At 27.1% G+C, this 18,452-nt stretch overlaps 1 protein-coding gene across 4 annotated transcripts in view; it reads left to right on the top strand.

Moving 5' to 3' along the window:
* Nucleotides 1–17,887, top strand: part of Rgl (Ral guanine nucleotide dissociation stimulator-like) — a 35,770-nt gene extending 17,883 nt beyond the window's left edge. For 3 of the 4 annotated variants that reach the window (XM_067280982.1, XM_067280981.1, XM_067280983.1), the window contains 15 exons: nucleotides 756–860; nucleotides 1,132–1,328; nucleotides 1,459–1,521; nucleotides 1,598–1,776; nucleotides 5,010–5,140; nucleotides 5,219–5,437; nucleotides 9,247–9,350; nucleotides 9,433–9,517; nucleotides 9,597–9,683; nucleotides 9,763–10,007; nucleotides 10,102–10,176; nucleotides 10,258–10,390; nucleotides 13,620–13,799; nucleotides 13,870–13,978; nucleotides 17,389–17,887. In XM_067280982.1, the coding sequence (XP_067137083.1) occupies nucleotides 756–860; nucleotides 1,132–1,328; nucleotides 1,459–1,521; nucleotides 1,598–1,776; nucleotides 5,010–5,140; nucleotides 5,219–5,437; nucleotides 9,247–9,350; nucleotides 9,433–9,517; nucleotides 9,597–9,683; nucleotides 9,763–10,007; nucleotides 10,102–10,176; nucleotides 10,258–10,390; nucleotides 13,620–13,799; nucleotides 13,870–13,978; nucleotides 17,389–17,537 (2,061 nt within the window). In that variant the 3' untranslated portion in view covers nucleotides 17,538–17,887. Of the gene's footprint in view, nucleotides 1–755; nucleotides 861–1,131; nucleotides 1,329–1,458; nucleotides 1,522–1,597; nucleotides 1,777–5,009; nucleotides 5,141–5,218; nucleotides 5,438–9,246; nucleotides 9,351–9,432; nucleotides 9,518–9,596; nucleotides 9,684–9,762; nucleotides 10,008–10,101; nucleotides 10,177–10,257; nucleotides 10,391–10,505; nucleotides 10,630–13,619; nucleotides 13,800–13,869; nucleotides 13,979–17,388 lie in introns of those variants that run through there. The other variant, XM_067280984.1, reaches the window with a different exon arrangement.
* The last annotated feature ends 565 nt before the right edge of the window (nucleotides 17,888–18,452 follow it).

Genomic DNA, 18,452 nt, shown 5'->3' with positions numbered 1-18,452 from the left:
TTTGATAGGAATTATTACTTTTGATGTTTCAAAAATTAAAACTTAACAGTAATAAAGCTTTCCAAAAGAAAACTTTTTACCACAAAAAGCAATTGTTCTTTTCTTTCATAACTTTCGAGTCAGTGTTTTTATATAATTTAATGCTATTTCAGATTAATATAATTTGTATATTAATCTGAAATAATTTAAAATATATTTTCACGAAGTTACATTATTAGATATTAGCGGAAACAAATACATTGAATAGTTTTATCGTTCAATTTATCAAATCATATGTTTTGTATGTATATATATATATATATATATTTATTTATTTATTATTATTATTAATACTTAATTTTAAAATAATTTAAAACAAAAAAATAATTGCACCTCACAACAAAAAGGATATAATACACAATATAGATTTGTTTACATATTTTTAAAATGAAATATTCTTTATATTTTCAACTTGTCAGTTAGCTTTAAATAGGTTAAATAATATGAATCACAATTCTTGATAATATACTTTAATTGATTTAACTTACAAAAATCTATGATCTAATTTTTTTAATTATCATATTTGAAATTGTGTTAAAGTTCCTTTTTTTTATTTAATTAATTAAGACAAAATATACTCAGGAAAATATAAGTTTAGTGTTTATCATTTTATTAATTAAATTATTTTATACAGATATTTCTAAATAAATTTTGTAATAAAAATCAATAATTTTTTAGTTGATTTACATTAAAAAACATATTTTCCTAATTATTAGCAACCATTATGGCGTTTATGGGGTGAAGAAAAGCAAGATGATGCTGTTTATACTGTATATCTTAAAAAAGTTCGTTATCATCCTGGATCAAGTTTAAGTTGCAATGTAAGTATTTCTAAACCTGTTTATTAAATATTTATGTGTTTTATAACAAATGTGGGTGGATCTTTAATAATTTCCTTGTATGCCTGTGCCTGTTTCTAATTTCCTTTTCTATATTACTATCATTTCCTTTCTCTCTCTTTCCTGTATAATTTAAGTAATTCTGTTTATTAAAGTTTAATTATTTATTCATTTTTATAGTTTTTAAATTATTTTTTCTTAATCTGTAAAGTTTTAAAATTTTATACTAAATTTTCTTTTAAAATTTATACAGGATTCTAATGATGTTGTATCTCATTTGGAATGGGAAACTGTACGAGTACGGTTAATCAAAGCAGGAACACTAGAAAAATTAGTTGAAAGCTTAGCTAATGATTCTGGAGAACTTGAATCTACATATATCAACATATTTTTTGCCACTTATAGATCATTTGCTACTCCTAGACAAGTGCTTATGCTGTTGTTAGACAGGTTAGCCATAACCTTGAGAACTAGTATTTTGAATATAATTGTTTATAGTAAATCGTAGATGACCTGCTGAATGCTTGAAATTATTTAGATAAGTTTTCTTAATGTAAATTATTTTTGAAATTTTATTTAGATATAAACAATTGGGTAGCAAGAAAAATGACATGCCAGATTTTATGAAACAACAGCATAGAAGGTAAACTTATAAGTACTTTTCATTATTAGTCATAAATTTACATAATAATACAGTCTAAAGATAATTTTATTTTTAGAACATTAATTCAAGCACTTCTAGTTTGGCTTGATATGTTTCCTGAAGATTTTTATGAACCACCTCAGTATCTTAGTTTACATCAAATTGCTGATTTTGCAAAAAAGTATCTTTCAGGAAGTATGTTGGAATTGAGAGCACTTAACAGAATTGAAAAATACAAGCAAGAAGAAACAATAGGTATTATTTTTAATAATATAATATTTAAAATGCATGAAATCTTGTTTTTATTGGCAAAAATATTGTTTTGAAAAATAGAAATAGAGAAAACAATTATGATGATATAATTTTCAATTTAATTGATATTATAATATATATATTATTATAGTGCAAATTATATAAATAAGAAAATCTTTGAAATTTAATGTTTAGTGTTAAGCGATGCATAAATAGGGGATTCAAAATCCTTTCACTTTTCTAATCAAAAGAACACTATCATACTACAAAATATTAAAATTATATCTGACGTTGACATATCACAAGCATATGCAAGCATTTAGATCAAACTATTTGTTACCACAGAAAATATGTGAAATTAAATTATTAACAAAGTTTTTTTTCTTTGTATTCATTTGATATAATTAACATATTTTTTCCAATAAATTAAAACAAATTATATTTCAGAAAATAAAATGTTCAACTGTAGTAAATGAAAACATGAGTGCCTATTATTGACAGTTTAATAATGCTGTTATAATTAATATCATGTTCTGAGAGAAAGACAGCAATAATAGGTGCCAAATATTTTCTATTGAATATATTATGTTGAATTTATTTCTGTAATTCTTTCAATAAAATTTGCAGGCCAGAATTATATTTTATTTATCCTCTATTATAATTTTAACTAGATAGAAAAAAGAGATTATCAAAAGTGATTAAAAATAATATCACATACCCTATAATAAACCACCATTGAAGATGTCATCATCACAATTGTATTGCAATGTTCTTCCTAGAAATTCTTAATAATTGGGTTGAGTGAAGAACTAGCCACTTGAAGAATCAAAAACAATATGCAATATTATAAAATTTTTTTATATTTGTAAATACAATTTTTCTTTCTCTAAAAAACACACATGCGTTTGTCATATATAATATCAGTTTCTGTAATCTGATGTCTTCTGATTTGCAAAGAGTTTTTCCACTCTGTTCTATTCATACATATTTTTCCCCTCCATCATTTTTCATCCCTTTTTAGGTATTTCTCAGTCTTAGTCTTTCTTTCTTTCATTTTTTTCCCTTCTGTTCCATGGCAATTTGTATCCTATCCTCATATAACTACACTATATTAACTGTCATATTTTTATCTCATTAATACAGTCAATTTGCATTAATACAAGCAGTAGTTAGTTTGCTTTATCTAAAGTTTGTATTAATGAGTTTTTGGGTCAAGGTCAAATAATTTAGGGAGTTAATGCTTATCAGGTGATTGAAATCTCTAAAATATAATACAGTATTTTGAATTAATTTACTCAATATAGGTAAATAAAATTAAACTTATTATCAAAAGCAAATTCTAAATGATTTTTCAAATCAAACAAATTGAGGAGGAGACAATATTCACTGTTTAAGTATGGAGTAGTATATCAGAGTGGTTAAACAAAACAAAGCTAAAAGAAATTCTTACTTTTTTCCTGTTGAAGGTTATTTTAAAAAGTAGAAAATATTTTTGGGGTCAAAAGAGTAAAAAAAAAAAAAAACAAATTTTGTGCAAAGTAGCAGAATATGCAGCACATTACTGAATATGCAAACTAGCATGTGTTTGCATGGGACCACATCCCTTTTATGAGATGATGTTCTTAAACTTTAACTCATATTTTCTGAGTACACTAGTATGGTCTAATAAAACTAAATGTTTGAATTGCTTTACAATCAGAGGTCAAACTTGTCTTTGTTTACTACAAGGAAAATCTATTCTTCTCAAAATAGAACATTTATTACAGTACTAATTTTTATTGTTTACATCAAAAACTGTACTTCCAGTTATAGTTGTTTTTAGAGTTATTTCTTGAGGGTTGTGGAGTTAATTTACAGTTTGGTTTAACCTGTCCTGTGCTATTTGCTATTCCTGACATCTTGGGGTCGTGACCTCTGACTTCAACTGATTAGCCCGAGATATCTTATTTCAGCATAAATGTCACTAGATGACACTAGAAACTAGATGTCGCTAGTTGTTATAATTTTTATATTAAAACTAAGTTTCAAAATATAATTTTTTTGGTTATTACATTTATTAATATATCTATTTTGTTTGTGCAAAATAAAAAAAATAATTTCAGATGATACAATAGCCACAATTATTCTTTTCAAAAATGTGTAATTTTCATTACGCTTAACACCAATGAAAATTCAACATGGCATCACACACAACGGAGAAAACTTTGAACAATCCGATAGGTTAACAAATTCTGGTAAAATATTGTATGAAAATTAACGTTGTGACAATGGCATTTTCCCAGGGCAATAGCAAACTTTGCTTTATCAGTTTTCACTTTAAGGATAGTTGACTGTAATGAAATGATGAACTTAAAAGAATCAATTAATTTTTCAGTTTTTTTATTTCTTACATAAATAATCTATTTAATCTTGTCAATGCATTCATTTCAACCACACTTAGTCTTCTTTCATCTCTTTTTGATACTCTTTACATCTTGGCTCTATATACTTATCACTATTAAGTTACATATATCCCATTTTTCTTTGAGATTTTGGTATTCTACCAGATTCCATTCAACCTCTTAAACTGACTTTCTTTGCTTTTTTCTGTTGTCCAATTATCTCTCCTGCATGACTTAATTCCACTCCTAAATATTTGTAAAGGATAATTCACACACACTTCTATTGAAATATGGAGATTGTGCAGAATTTAATTTGCCCAATGGACTAGCCTCTGAAAAGTCTGTATGTGAAATTTTTGTTGTTGATTTGATCTCACCACCATGCTTATTAGTTTTGGTTTTCTTAAAATAACTAAAGAATATTGTTTTTTTTTTAAAGGCTTAATTCAAAAGCAAAGTTTAATATATACGAAGTAACAATATTATTTTTAATATGAAAAATTGCTGATTTGTGCACTGACAGAGCTTAGTTCTTATTTGTGGAAAATACTATTGAAAACAAAAAATTTTCAAGCAGGGAAGTATTATGTAAAGGCCTAGTTCTCATTGTGGACAGATTGCACAAATGGAAATGTTGGAAAACAAACAGAAAATAAAAAAGTATTCTATTTACATGTTGTTTCCATTTTCTGAAAATGTAGGATGTCTAGAATAACATCTACTATTGATGCCATTTTAAATGTGACTTTTGATGTATAAAATTTCAATTTAATGATACGTAACTTAACAATTATAAACAAAAAATTGTTATTAATGCTTACATTTGATTTTAATTTATTTTGATTTTTGATTTAGCACCACTGTCAAATAAATTAGGATGGTGTATATCATGTGAAGATAATAACAACACACTCACATGTTTTCCATATGAATTTTTAGAATTACCAGTAGATCATTTTGCACGCCAGTTAACTTGGATTGATGCAGTGAGTATTTTTGTTACGTTTTCTATCTTTGTAACAACCATTAGTTAATGTTTTAAAACTTGATTGTTTTTTACTTAGGAATTATTTAAAAAATTAGTCCCACATCATTGTCTCGGTTCCATCTGGTCAAGAAGAGAAAAGACAAAAGAAATGTATACCTCTTCTACTACAGTAACTGCAACTGTTAACCAATTCAATGCTCTTTCTAGTCGTGTTATTTCTACTGTATTATCTGTGCCTAACATGAAAGTTGCAGCTCGATCTAAAATAATCTCAAAATGGATAGACATTGCCCAAGTAAATTTCAAATTTATTATTATTAAAATTGCATAAATATTTTAATAGGCATGATAAACATTTTGTTTATTATGAATATTAAAATTACTTTTATTATAATTATTTCACTTTACAGAAAAAGGTCAGTTTATACATTGGAAACAGGAAAAAAAAGATAACTTATCTGTTTTTCTTCTCATATACATTTTATATTTTAAAACAACAAAAGAGAAATATGTACATGCTTATGCAGCATTTAGCTACATAAGCATACATCATACATTAACAATCTAACTAACTTGTCAAAAACTTAAAATTATAAACTGATAAGAGATTAAGGAACATCCTGAAATGCAATTTTGATATTTTAGAGAAACATAATTAATATTTATTTAAATTTGAGTTTCTGCATTTAGAAAACTTAAAATAATTGATTATTATCCATAATTTTTTGTTAATAAATATTGTTTTATCAGTCTTCATGATTAGCAATACAGAATTGTGGGTACAAAGTGAGAAAATATGAAGTGTAGAAAAGTAAAATCCTCTACCTTAAGAATGGATGCTTGAATATTGCTCAGTTTCTTTTCCATCTTTTCTGTCCATGAAGTATAACCTAAATGGTTTAATAAGTAAAGTTTGTTTATTTATCATTAGATATTGAACTCAGCAAACAAATGTCTTATTTAACATAGTATAAAATTCAGAGAAAATTTAATTTGGATTTGAATTTAATACTTTCTATAAAAACTTATTTTCTACTAAATATTATATTCAATTCTGAATTAAACATTTTCTGATATATATGGTGGAAAAAATTTTTAAAAATATGTATTACCGGTATTAATGATGTCTGTAATTAAATTCTGAAGTAATTTTAACGTCATTCTAGTAAATTTTTTCCTAAAATTTACTAGAATTACTTTAAAATTACAAACATTTTCTATAAAATAATTAAGAAAGACAATTATGCAAAAAATTGATTTTCAAAACTTCAGTGAAAGTGATTTTATATTCAGGACAAGCCTTAATAAAATTTCAGAAATTAGTAATTACTAACTTTAAAAATATAATGTAAATAATATTACAAAGATAGTCTATGAGGTTTTTCATATTAATTACAATTTGTTGCTGTTGCAGAATAGATATTCTTCTATATTTTATGTAAAATTATGACAGCATACTACATTCTTTTCTTCTGTAAATTAATCTAGTAATTGTTATTACTAGAGAAAATGTTATCATCATCTGCCCTCTAGACATGAAGAGAGATTTAACATTCCATGAAGGTGCACTATTGGAAGGCACAACAGAATATGAGGCATGGAATTTAACATATTTGGATCAGACCATATATTAAATTTTAAAGAACTGAATTCAAAACCAAGTCTTTCAGCAAAAGAAGTACATGCCTTATCTCCCTTCAGCTAACAGTTTACCTGTAAAAAAGATTAAGAAAATACAAAAGTCATACTAGATTCAGGTTAATTATTATAATAGTAACAATGGAGAAATTGCCATCTAATCATTTGTGAAATTTATCTGAACAGATATTTAATACAAATGATTGTGTGGAGAAGCAAACCTGTATGAAAATTGGTACAATGAGAGATTTCATCTGTACAATGTGAAGAAGAAATGTTAGAATAGTTTTTTGATACATTTTTCTATTATCATATTATACTGATTGGATAGGGATTTGTTATCTATTTACTTATTTCTATACTGTATGGAAAAAATTACCTGTGTAAATATATCTTTTTGAAACAAAATTTTAACAATAGATATTATATTTTATTTAGATTTTTAAGTTAATGTTTTTATTAACTTAAAATGTATAAGTGAAATATTAGAAAAAATTACAATAAGGCAACAAGCAATTATTTATTGTGACATTGCCACAATGCTGGGCTGAAATTTTTAATCATATTTTTAATTTATTTAACTTGAAATATATGCTCTCCACCTCAAATTAGTAGTGTCATACCCATATTTTTCTGTTAGCAATAGAGTTGTGTCAGTCATTTATCTAACTCTTTTCAGGGAAAAATTTTTGAATTGAAATAACACGACTTCCAGTTTGCATTGGATATTCATATATAGGTAATTGGTGCCTCGTGCCCCTAAGGTTTCCATATCTGGTCTCATCTTTTATCTATCTAACTCAGTGGTTCCCAACCAGTGTTCTGTAAGCATCTCCCAAGTGTTCCGCAGATTTAGTCGCAAATCGGAAAGTGTACAATCGTATTCCAGCCGCCAAATATCAAAAAATTAAAATCATAAAATTTTCATAAACTTAAATATATATGTACTGTACGACTCGTACTTATGGAGTGTACTACTGTTTCGAATAAGATAAAGGCAATGATAAAAACTGAATGAAATATGTAAAAAACATCAGGCACAAGTTTCCCATTAAAGTTATTTAGGTATATTTTTTCCTGTCTTAGAATTGGCATTAATAATATGAGTAGAGATTTTGAATTATAACTGCTCAATTCTAATAAAATAACTGATGACAAGCTTATGTATTTCATATTAACTTAAGTAAGTGTTCCGCTAAAGAAAATTGCTCACAAAAGTGTTCCGCATCCTAGGAAAGGTTGGGAACCACTGATCTAACTCCATTCTCGAGATTAAGGAAAGACAGACAGATGGACGACAGTGGGAATTTTATAGGTTACAGTTTTTCAAATCGCAGCCTAATAACAGTAGACAAATTGTTCTAACAGTTCTTGTATTGCACATTGCTACATCCTGAATTTGATAAACATGTCTATTTAATAATATCTGTCTGTTTCTTTTGTATTTAGTTTGGCATAATTTTCTTTTTTAATCATTTTCCATAGAAATATTAAATTTGAAATAATTCTAAATTAACAAATAAATATGTAAATAAACATGTTTTCTCTGCAGGGGTATCAGAATATCTAGAATTTAATTTTAGATACCCTCAATATCTGAATAGTGTTTAGAATTAATAGAATATAAAATAATTATCTATACAAAATTTTCAAAAATAAACAGTGATATTTATCCAACTATCTTTTCATTAATTGTAATAGAATCTTATATAAGGCTGAGACTCCACTAGTGTAAAAACAGGCGTAAAACCCCCCTCACCATAAAAACTTTTAATCACGTGACCTGTTTGTGCTTGGATTACGGTGGAGGTCCAGCTAGTGAACTTTTTACGGCAATGGTGCTGTCGAAGTTACACCTGTATGGTTGTTTACGTGCTATGTCGATATAAAGACAACGATTATATTCTATGAGTTTTTTCTGTACTATAATTACAAATGTAGTAAAAATAATATCTTTACTTTCATATATTAACTTTTATTATTGTATTATTAAGATAATATATAGCACTTATAAGCTTAGCTTTTTTATTATATACTCCTCGAAATTGAAGGATTTTCCTTTGGCTGTCCATATCACGTGTTTTAGGCATCCATTATTATAATCAGGATACCTCTTGTCGTAGATACACGAATACTTTCAGATGTTTTTCAATCACAAATCTTTATAGTATTTCCATGATGTATTGTCAATTTTTCTAACATTTCTTGTAATTTTGTTCTTGTTATGGTACCAATTTTTACTTCACATTAAATTTAAAACTATTTTTTTATGATTAATAATATAACTTTTTAGTATTATAAATTTTAAAATTACTTCAATAGAGATTTTACTAAAGTTTAAGAGTGATTTGTAATAATTAGCATTGTGTGAGATTTTGCTATATTTATTGATATAATTATTTTATTTTGAAATAAAATAACTTTATCTTCTTTGCTAAATATAAATTTATGAAACTATTTTTGCAGGAATTAAGATTTTTGAAAAATTTTTCTTCTCTAAAAGCAATTACTGCTGCATTGCAAACTGTTCCAGTTCATAGATTGAAAAGAGTTTGGTTATCTGTTCCAAGGTAGTTTTACAACTAATTTTTATTAAGAATTATTGAAAATAAATTGAAAATTATTAATTAATTCAATTTATATAATTACTAGGGAAAAAGTTGAAGTATTTTCAGAATTAGCTAGGATTTTTTCTGAAGATAATAATCAAATGAATTGTAGGGAGTTATTAATTAAGGTATTACTATTATAGATTTGAATGTATTTGAATTTTTATAAATGACGTTTAAAATTTGATATTTTATTTTATGCTTTAGGAAGGATCAGCTAAATTTGCTGACACTGTAGGAGAAAATGATCGTCAGCTTCAGAAAGCTTTCCAGAAACAGTTATCAAATAGTGCGGTATGTAAATTATGAATTATCTAATATTTCTGTTTTAATATATTTGAGAGTTATAAGTTTTTTTTAATATATATCATAGATGTCTATTATGCAAGGGACCATTCCTTATTTGGGAACATTTTTGACTGACCTGATGATGATTGATGCTGCAATTCCAGATACATTACCAGATGGATTGATTAATTTTGATAAAAAAAGAAAGGAATTTGAGGTTTTGGCCCAGATTAAATTACTTCAAAGTTCTGCAAATAACTATAATATTGTTCCTGATCATAAATTTCAAGCTTGGTTCGAAAATTTACCAACCATTGATGATAATGAAAGGTAAAAATATTTTATTACTTACCTAGGTTATAATTAAATTTTTATTAATCAGTTAAATTTAATCAGTTAATAATTCAATCTTTTGATTTTATAGTTATCAACTGTCATATCTCATAGAGTCCCATGTGCCTGCTAATAATGAAAAACGGCCTTTGCACAAGTCTCGAAGGTTTGTAAATTTTGAAGTAATTTTTAAAACTGTAAATTAATATAAATTTATGTACATAGTTTTATTTTTTTATTTTCTTAGTTCAAACAATACATGTTATCATAAGAAAAATGATTCTACATCATCTACGTCAACTTCTTCATCAAATAGCCAATTTTACGATCAAAGTAGCAGTGATGCTAGTATGGCCAGTATAACAATGGATGGTGTTAAGGTATATTTTGTTATATATTAAATTATTTTTGATTAAAAGCTGCTAGAAATAGATTCTATACTTTCTTTTATTTTTTTTTTAATATTTTTAATAAGTTGTGTCGACATTTTTTCAGAATAAGATATGACTGTAGGAAAGAAATTCTCATATTATATAATGAGAACAATATTATCATATGAAGAATTGATGCATAAATTTAATCAATTAGGTATTAGCTGTTTCATTTAGATGTCATAACAATTTGTAATTTCAAAATAATCTTGCTGAAAGGTTAGCTTGTTTTATTATTATCATCTTAATTGAGAGGAAAAATTAAGAATTACAGTTTATTTTATAGTGAAATTTTATATCAAAAACTTTTGTATCTATTACATTTTTGTATACTTTTTATGTACTATTTTAGATAAGACATTATCATTTTATTTTTTCTTATTTTATACTATCAAGGTTTATATAAAATGTGTTTTTGTAGATTAAAAATCATGCCATATATTTGACCAAGATCTGTCCAAAAAAACAGCATTTTGCATTTGAATTACTCTGCATAACATGTGAAATGCTATTAGTTATAAATTAAAAAATAGATATGATAAATTTTTAATTAATCATTGACATATGCATCATATTAATTTGTTTTTTATAAAATAGCAGTTAAATTCCAAAAAGTTATATAAATCCAATATAATCAGAATCTTTTGACAAATTATTATTTTACAAACTTAATTATTATTACTTCAAAATTTACAGTGAAATCAGTTAGCAACAATATGTAATTTTTATGTAAAATAAATATAATTAATTTTAAAAAGTTATGTATTTGCTTGTTGGAATTTTTAATTTTAAATAAATCAAAAATTCCAAAACAAGACTGACTATACATGCTAAATACAGTAAGACCCTGCTTAATGCAGGGATACATTCCTGGACAACAAAGTACTAAACGAAACAGTGTTAAACAAGGTCATTTTAACACAGAGTAAATAGGGAATGGGGACACGTAACCAAAAATAAAGAGATTTTACTTTAATTTTAAAGTTATTTCTATATTAATTTGCATAATAATATATGTTAAATAACACACAAATGTATGCACACAGAAATCTAAAGTTCATTTTTTGTGATGAAGGTCCTAGCTTTTCTGAAATTCTTGTTTTTGTGATAAAGTAACGTAGTTTCATTTGTCACTTTTTCTTTCCTTAAGCAAATGTCGGTAGCAGGAGATCGCATCCAAAACAACTCATTTTGCTTTTGCACTTCTTTCAAAATCTGCATCATTTGCTACAATTTTATCAACGATTTCGGTTATCATTATCAAACTTTTATTACGGAAATCTGTAGAGAAATTCTTTGGATTCTTCATTTTCAAAATCTCTATTTTCCAGTTCTACATGAATTCCTTGTTCTGCCAGTTCTTGAAGGTCGTCATTGATAAGGCTCTGACCAGAAACCCGCAGTAACTCCTTGATATCCTGCTCGTCTACATCTGATTGAATCTAGTCCTGCTGTATCGATTAGGTTGACAATTTGGTCAATCTAACGATACAGCAATAGGTTCTTCTCGTTGAGAATTCTTGGATAGCTTCTTCCAAACACCATTCATGCATGTATCAATTCTTGCCTAGCAAAGTCGATATTGCCTATGGCAGGGCTTCCCAAACTGTGCATCGCGGCACTAACCTACGGGAGTCGCAAGACAATGCCCACAGGTCGCCTGCATGTGACGCATGTCTCTCATTACCCCGCTATTCCCCTCTCATTCAGTCTTTTCGTCGATTATAAGTGTTCATAAATCAGTGTTTTGATTTCAAGTGTGCTGTATTTAATTTATGCATTGTAAAATGGATAACTTTATTCAAATAAATAGAAAACGTGTCGAAGACTTAGGAAAGAGTACAAAGAAGAGTAACCATTTCAAAACTTCAGCCCCAATTTGAGAAGTTATGCTTAGAAAAGCAAGCTCGTCCTTCTCATTAATTGTACTGTTATGTTTTCTAATAAATAATAATTATTAAGATTCTATATTCTTTGGAGTTTTCTTTGAATAATAAAGTAATTTTAATGTCTGCTAGAGCTACACGTAAGTATCTTCTTTAGAAGGGCGTCGCAAAAAAATTACAGCCTGTAAAGGAAGTCGTAGTATAAAAAAGATTGGGAATCCCTGGCCTATGGCATCCATGACATTATATTTTGTCTAAAATTGCACCAGTTAAACATAGATTTAAGGAAAGTACAGTGCTAAGACAAATTACCACCTTTTGCTGATTGGATCACGTTCGTAAATAATCGTATCATATACGAATCAATGAAATGCTGCTATAATTTGAATTGGCATAAAATTTGAGCTTTTTTTTTTTAAGGTTTCAAGCAGACCGTGTTATATCGAATCAACGTTAAGCGGGGTCTTACTTTATTGGGAACACATTAAGAACTCATTGGCCTGAATCTTTTCATTAGAGGCTACACATCCGTCTTTAGAATTTATCAATGTTAAAAATGTTTTAAACATTGATTATTCACGTGTGTTTCACTTCTTAATTGGCAACAGTGAACCCCATTTCTGGATAGAACAGTAACTGGGGATGAGAATTGGTTATTATACACTGATCTGAAATTATATAAGAATAATGTTTCTTTAAAAATTGAAATAGATTTGTTTTCATGTTCTGTTTATTTCTGTAACTTGATATACATTCATTTTATTATATTGAATAAAATTTTGAAATAATATACAGTAAATCATTCTTTAATACTACAGTAGAGCGTCGTTTATCCGAAATCTGATCAACCGAAACGTCAGTTAACCAAAAGCGTTCCAGTCGTACTGTGTTGTGCTGAATTGAACGTTTTTGATACTAGATTAACTTCCAAAATATAATTTTTTTGTTTTTATATTTTTCAATATATTTATTTTGTTTGTACAAAGTAAAGAAATAATTTTTAACGATACACTAGCTACGATTATTATTATAAAAATTTTGTTAGGCTTAAAATCGACAAAAATTCAACGCAAAGTGACATGCAACGGAGAAAAATTTCAACATGGGATAGGTTAATATATTTTTTTGTACATAATTGGTTATCCGAAAAATAAGTTATCTGAACAACCCCAGTCCCTAATTGATTCAGATAAACGACACTCTACTGTACTAAAAATTTTCTCTTAATTTTTTTTAATAAATGTTTCTGATGCATTGATGAATAGTGCAATGATTTAAAATTTTCTATTTAGCCATCAGCATCTTGTTCATCACTAACATTTGGATCATTTGGTTCAACATTTGCTTTAGCGTCAGATATTGTTAACTCAGGAATTTCTCAACAGGCTCCAGAATTTTATATAATTAGAGTGAGCATTGAGCAAGATGACAGAAAAGAAGTGGAAGGAGTGAATCTTTATAAGAGTATAATGGTTGGTGCTTTTTCTTAATACTAAGTTATATTTTTTTCAAAAATATTTACTTTCTTTAATTGATTTTTAGTTAAGCAACTGTGATCATACACGGACTGTAATATATAATGCTATGATGAAGCATGGATTAGTGGGTAATCCAGATGACTATGAGTTAGCTCAGCTTTTGCCAGATGGAGGTAAGATATTTAATAAATTTTGTAGAGTACAACTAATAACTTTATGAAATTTTAATATCTTTTCTTTATTATAAATAAACTTCTTCATAATTTAATTCAAAAATTTTCTCAAATATCTACCATATTTCTTACATATTGAGAATTATTGCAGTTTATCATTAGTAAATATCCATGATAAACTGCAATAACTCTATAAATAAGATTGCTTTTAAGATGCATAGAAAATGATTATGTATTCTTAATTTGCTTTTAATTTTCAATTGGCCAATAAGTAAAAATCATTCAGTTTGTCTCAATTAGTTTTTATGTGGGCATATTAAATCTGTGCTTTACAAAGCCTTGCTTTAAATGACATTTATGTCATAACCAAACTAAAATAGAGAAGTGTTTATGGAATTGCAAAATACATGATTACATATCATGATTTGATCTCATATGAAATATATTAAAAAAATAAACTACAAAATGCATAATGACTATAGAGTTCCTGTGTTATTAAAAAGCATTTCTAAGATTCAGAAGTTAATGGTGCCAAGATTGCCTCGTGTCATTAGATGTCACAACATGAATCATTGATGACATTGATATTTAAATTAGATTTCAATGCACATGCAGGAAAGATACTACTACTATTTTTAGGTATGCACCACAGTTGAATTTAAATCAAATTAATTAATAAAAACCATGTTAATTGACATTTATGTAACATAAAATGGCATCCAAGAATTCATATTTAAAGATACCTAAGTCAAATTAAATAACAAAAATTTATTAATATAATATATATAATATTACATTGTATTTGTAGGCATTTTTATGCATAAAATACAGCTAAAAAGATAAAAAAGGCTTTATTTTGGAAGTCAGGAATGGATTAATCCATTTTATATTGTTTCATGTGGGAAAATTTGTTTTGATTTTAGAACAAATCTTTTTCAAACAACTTTTAGGAACAAATTATGTTTGAAAAGCAAGGTTTGACTGTAATTAAAAATTCAGATAACTTTATTTTACTACTAGAAATTAGAGTTATTTTGTCATCTGCTATTAGAGTATCTATCAGTATATGGATGAGAAATATTGCTGAAAAATTGCTTGCAATTTTTGGTTATTAGCAGCTCTTTTATGTCTATTCAGAAATAAATTTTTTTTAAATATTATGTTAAACACCCTGTAGACAGTTTTACTTTATAAGATGCTAGAAGTGTGTTTTCCACTTTACTGACTTGTAATAAAAGTTTATTTTTAAAGCATTAAAAAGGCCCCTTGAAAAATATGCTTCAAATAAAAATTTGATATTTTCAAGTTATTGACTTGTAAACCACCTTACATGGAACATCCTGTATTAGCCATTACAAAAGACTTCCAGATAATAAGGGTAGGAATGTGTAAAGAACATGTCAGTGTTTTAAAAACTACACCATTTGCTATCAGTCAGTCTACTTCATATATCCTCTTTATAATTTGTTACTTTTTAGAAGAACAAAATTGAATCTATACTTTGCAATCACCCTGTATAAGAGCATGATGCATTATCTTGGCTGATTAGCCAAGATAATGCATCATGCTCTTCTAGTCAGGTCAACTTTTGGTTCCTGCAAGAGTCAATAACTTTTTGGGATTCATAGCACATTGCAGTTTGGGCTGCAAATATTTATTTAAATTATACCAGAGAATCATCTGTAATAAAAAGAATTCTGGGAGTTTAAATAATAAAAGCATCCTAATTCTCATATATTTTTTAAATGTGAAATAATTATAAAGTTTTATTACATAGAATTCTGTTACAAAAATTAGTTGAGGGACATAAAATGTGCATCTTGTTTGAGTTCTGATAAAACTTTCTTCCTTCTCATGCCATGCTGCAACCAACACTAAAAGCCATGTGCATGCATGCATGTGCAAAGCATGTGTACCACCAAATATTTTGATTGAGTACCTATTAATGAAATTGTTAAAAAAAAAAAAATGGAGTAATTATAGCAGGAGCCAGACATCAGCAACCCACACATAGCTTCTAATCATTACTTTTATTCCTCTCAGCCCACAGAAACATTTGTTTACATATTTAAATGTAATCTCTGAGCTGTTGTCAATTTTAATTCATAGAGAGGCTTCTCTAAAAATAAAGCTCATGGAATAAAATTGTAATTTGTGGCTATCATACAGGCCAAAGGTTTCAACATATTAAATTGTTTGCTAGTAATCCATCTACATTTTGATAATGATAGGACACACTGTATACTTTTGAGTCAACTTCCCTTATTAAATGTTGTTTTCATAGATGTACTTGGATAACAATAAATTTTACATTATTAATATAATCTTCAAAAATTAATCAAACAAAATAAAAATTCCCATTTTCTGAGTACTGTGATCATTAAGTACCATATCTTTGTTTTATTTTATTATTTTGGCTAGTAATTGTTCAAAATAATAAAATTATGTGTAGTAGTATCTGTTATATTTTATTAACTTTTAAAAGTAAATTATGTAATTTTTATAAAAATGCAAATGGCTTAATTTTGAAGGTAGAGATGAGTTTTTTAAAAAAATTATAAAGGCCAATAATGAGTAAAATTTTCATTACGTGTGACACACTTGGGCTATGATACATGACCTCCCTCTTTTTCCCCAACCCTTGACATTTAATTTCAAAATTTAATATCATCATATGCCCTTATACAGATGCATCCATGCCAAATTTCATTTCTTGATCTTTACTCCATCTTGAGATATCAATCAAAATGTCAGCACATACAATCAATTTTTCCTTCTTTTTATTTTTATTTATGGGGTCCCAAAACATCAAGATTTGCAAAAAATGCAGAGGTTCAAATTTGACACGATTCCAATACTTCATGTTATATACATAACAAAAACACTTACTCTAACACCTTATAAACATGCAGCCAAATTTTATTAACTTCTAATGTTTTAATTTTAATTTATCAGGGGAAAATAAGCATTTAAAAGATTTTCCATTGAAATTCTACAATATTCTTCATAAATACATGAAAAAGCTGTTTATCTATAGCAAATAAATTGTATTAATAATAATGTTTATTCAAGAGTTGGCTATTATTATATTTAATTAAACTAGTTAGAGCTTATCTTGTAGCTTAATGAAGGCCATTTCATAAATTCATTAGTCTGTGGGAGATTGCAACTTCAGATATAAGATATAGAGTAATTTGTCCAAACAAGAAGTTATACTGTAAAAGATGGCATATTACATATATCTTATTTCTGAAGTGATGAGATTATTTTGAAAACTCATACAGTATAATACAGAATTTTATATGGTATTATAGTGTACTAATTTTATTTATGTACTTGCATTATTACACAATTAAATGTAAAACCACATTTTGATTCCTTGACATTTAATAATAATTTTTTTTTAACAGAAATAGTTTTTCCCAGTTCTGCAAACGTGTATTATGCTATTAATACAGCATATGACCTGAACTTTATTCTGAGAAGACAAAATAATATATCTCAGAAGAGATGTAAACCTACGCCTCTAGTGAAACGCATATTGGGAACCGTGACGTAAATCGTGTAACGAGAGAGAAGAATTGTAAATATTATTTATGTAAATGTGCATGTAATTGTACATGACTGTTAACGATCATTGCACTGCAGATTAATCGAATCGATGTTAAATGCAGCTGATTTAGTACGAGCGAATCAAAATATACCGAAGATTGTAAATAATTATTTTTAAAGGTGTTTGTATTGTAGCTGTTTTGTAAATATAGAATCATGAACAAATATCACTATGTATATTTTGGTCTTCCAGAAGAACAATCATTGTGCCATATTGTGTAAACACTGTCTAAATATTTGGGACCACAATATTTGTACAGAATGGAAATATATTTTATTAAAATATTTTATCTTTAATTTGGCTAACTGTATTCTTGTCAGATGAAATACAAAATCTTGAATATAGGTTTTTTTTCTTTTTCATGTCTATTGAGAACATGTATACAAAATTATTTTTACAGATTTAAATTTTTGGTTAATGTTGTCTTTTTACCATTAATTTAAACAAGTTAAGTAACGCTGCATCAGCATGTAGTCGGAACGAAGCTGCTCGCACCTTTATTTTCTAGATTATGAGGGAAAAAGAAACAAAGAATCATTCGTTCTCAATAATATATTTGATTTCTATTGGATCATTTAAAGGTACAAATATAAGGTCAGAATAAGCCATTAATTAATTGCTATCCCAACGTTTCACGAAATTCTGTCTATCACTATGGGCCTTGGACTTACAGATTGACTCGTAGCGATCTTTATTGTAACTCTTTAAAAATACTGAGTCGGTTATTTTTTCACTCAACTCAATGTAACTATGTAAGACCGATAGCTGTCTCTTTTTTCCCTATATCTATTTTGATTTTTGGAAGAGTTAATCCCTGTGATTTATGTATAGTCATCGAGTATGCTAAGGTAAGGGGAAACT

Source organism: Centruroides vittatus, unplaced genomic scaffold (genome assembly GCF_030686945.1).
Source record: "Centruroides vittatus isolate TY-2023 unplaced genomic scaffold, ASM3068694v2 contig_900, whole genome shotgun sequence".
Classification (NCBI taxonomy): Eukaryota; Metazoa; Arthropoda; class Arachnida; order Scorpiones; family Buthidae; genus Centruroides; species Centruroides vittatus.
This window is presented reverse-complemented; position numbering and strand designations above follow the sequence as displayed.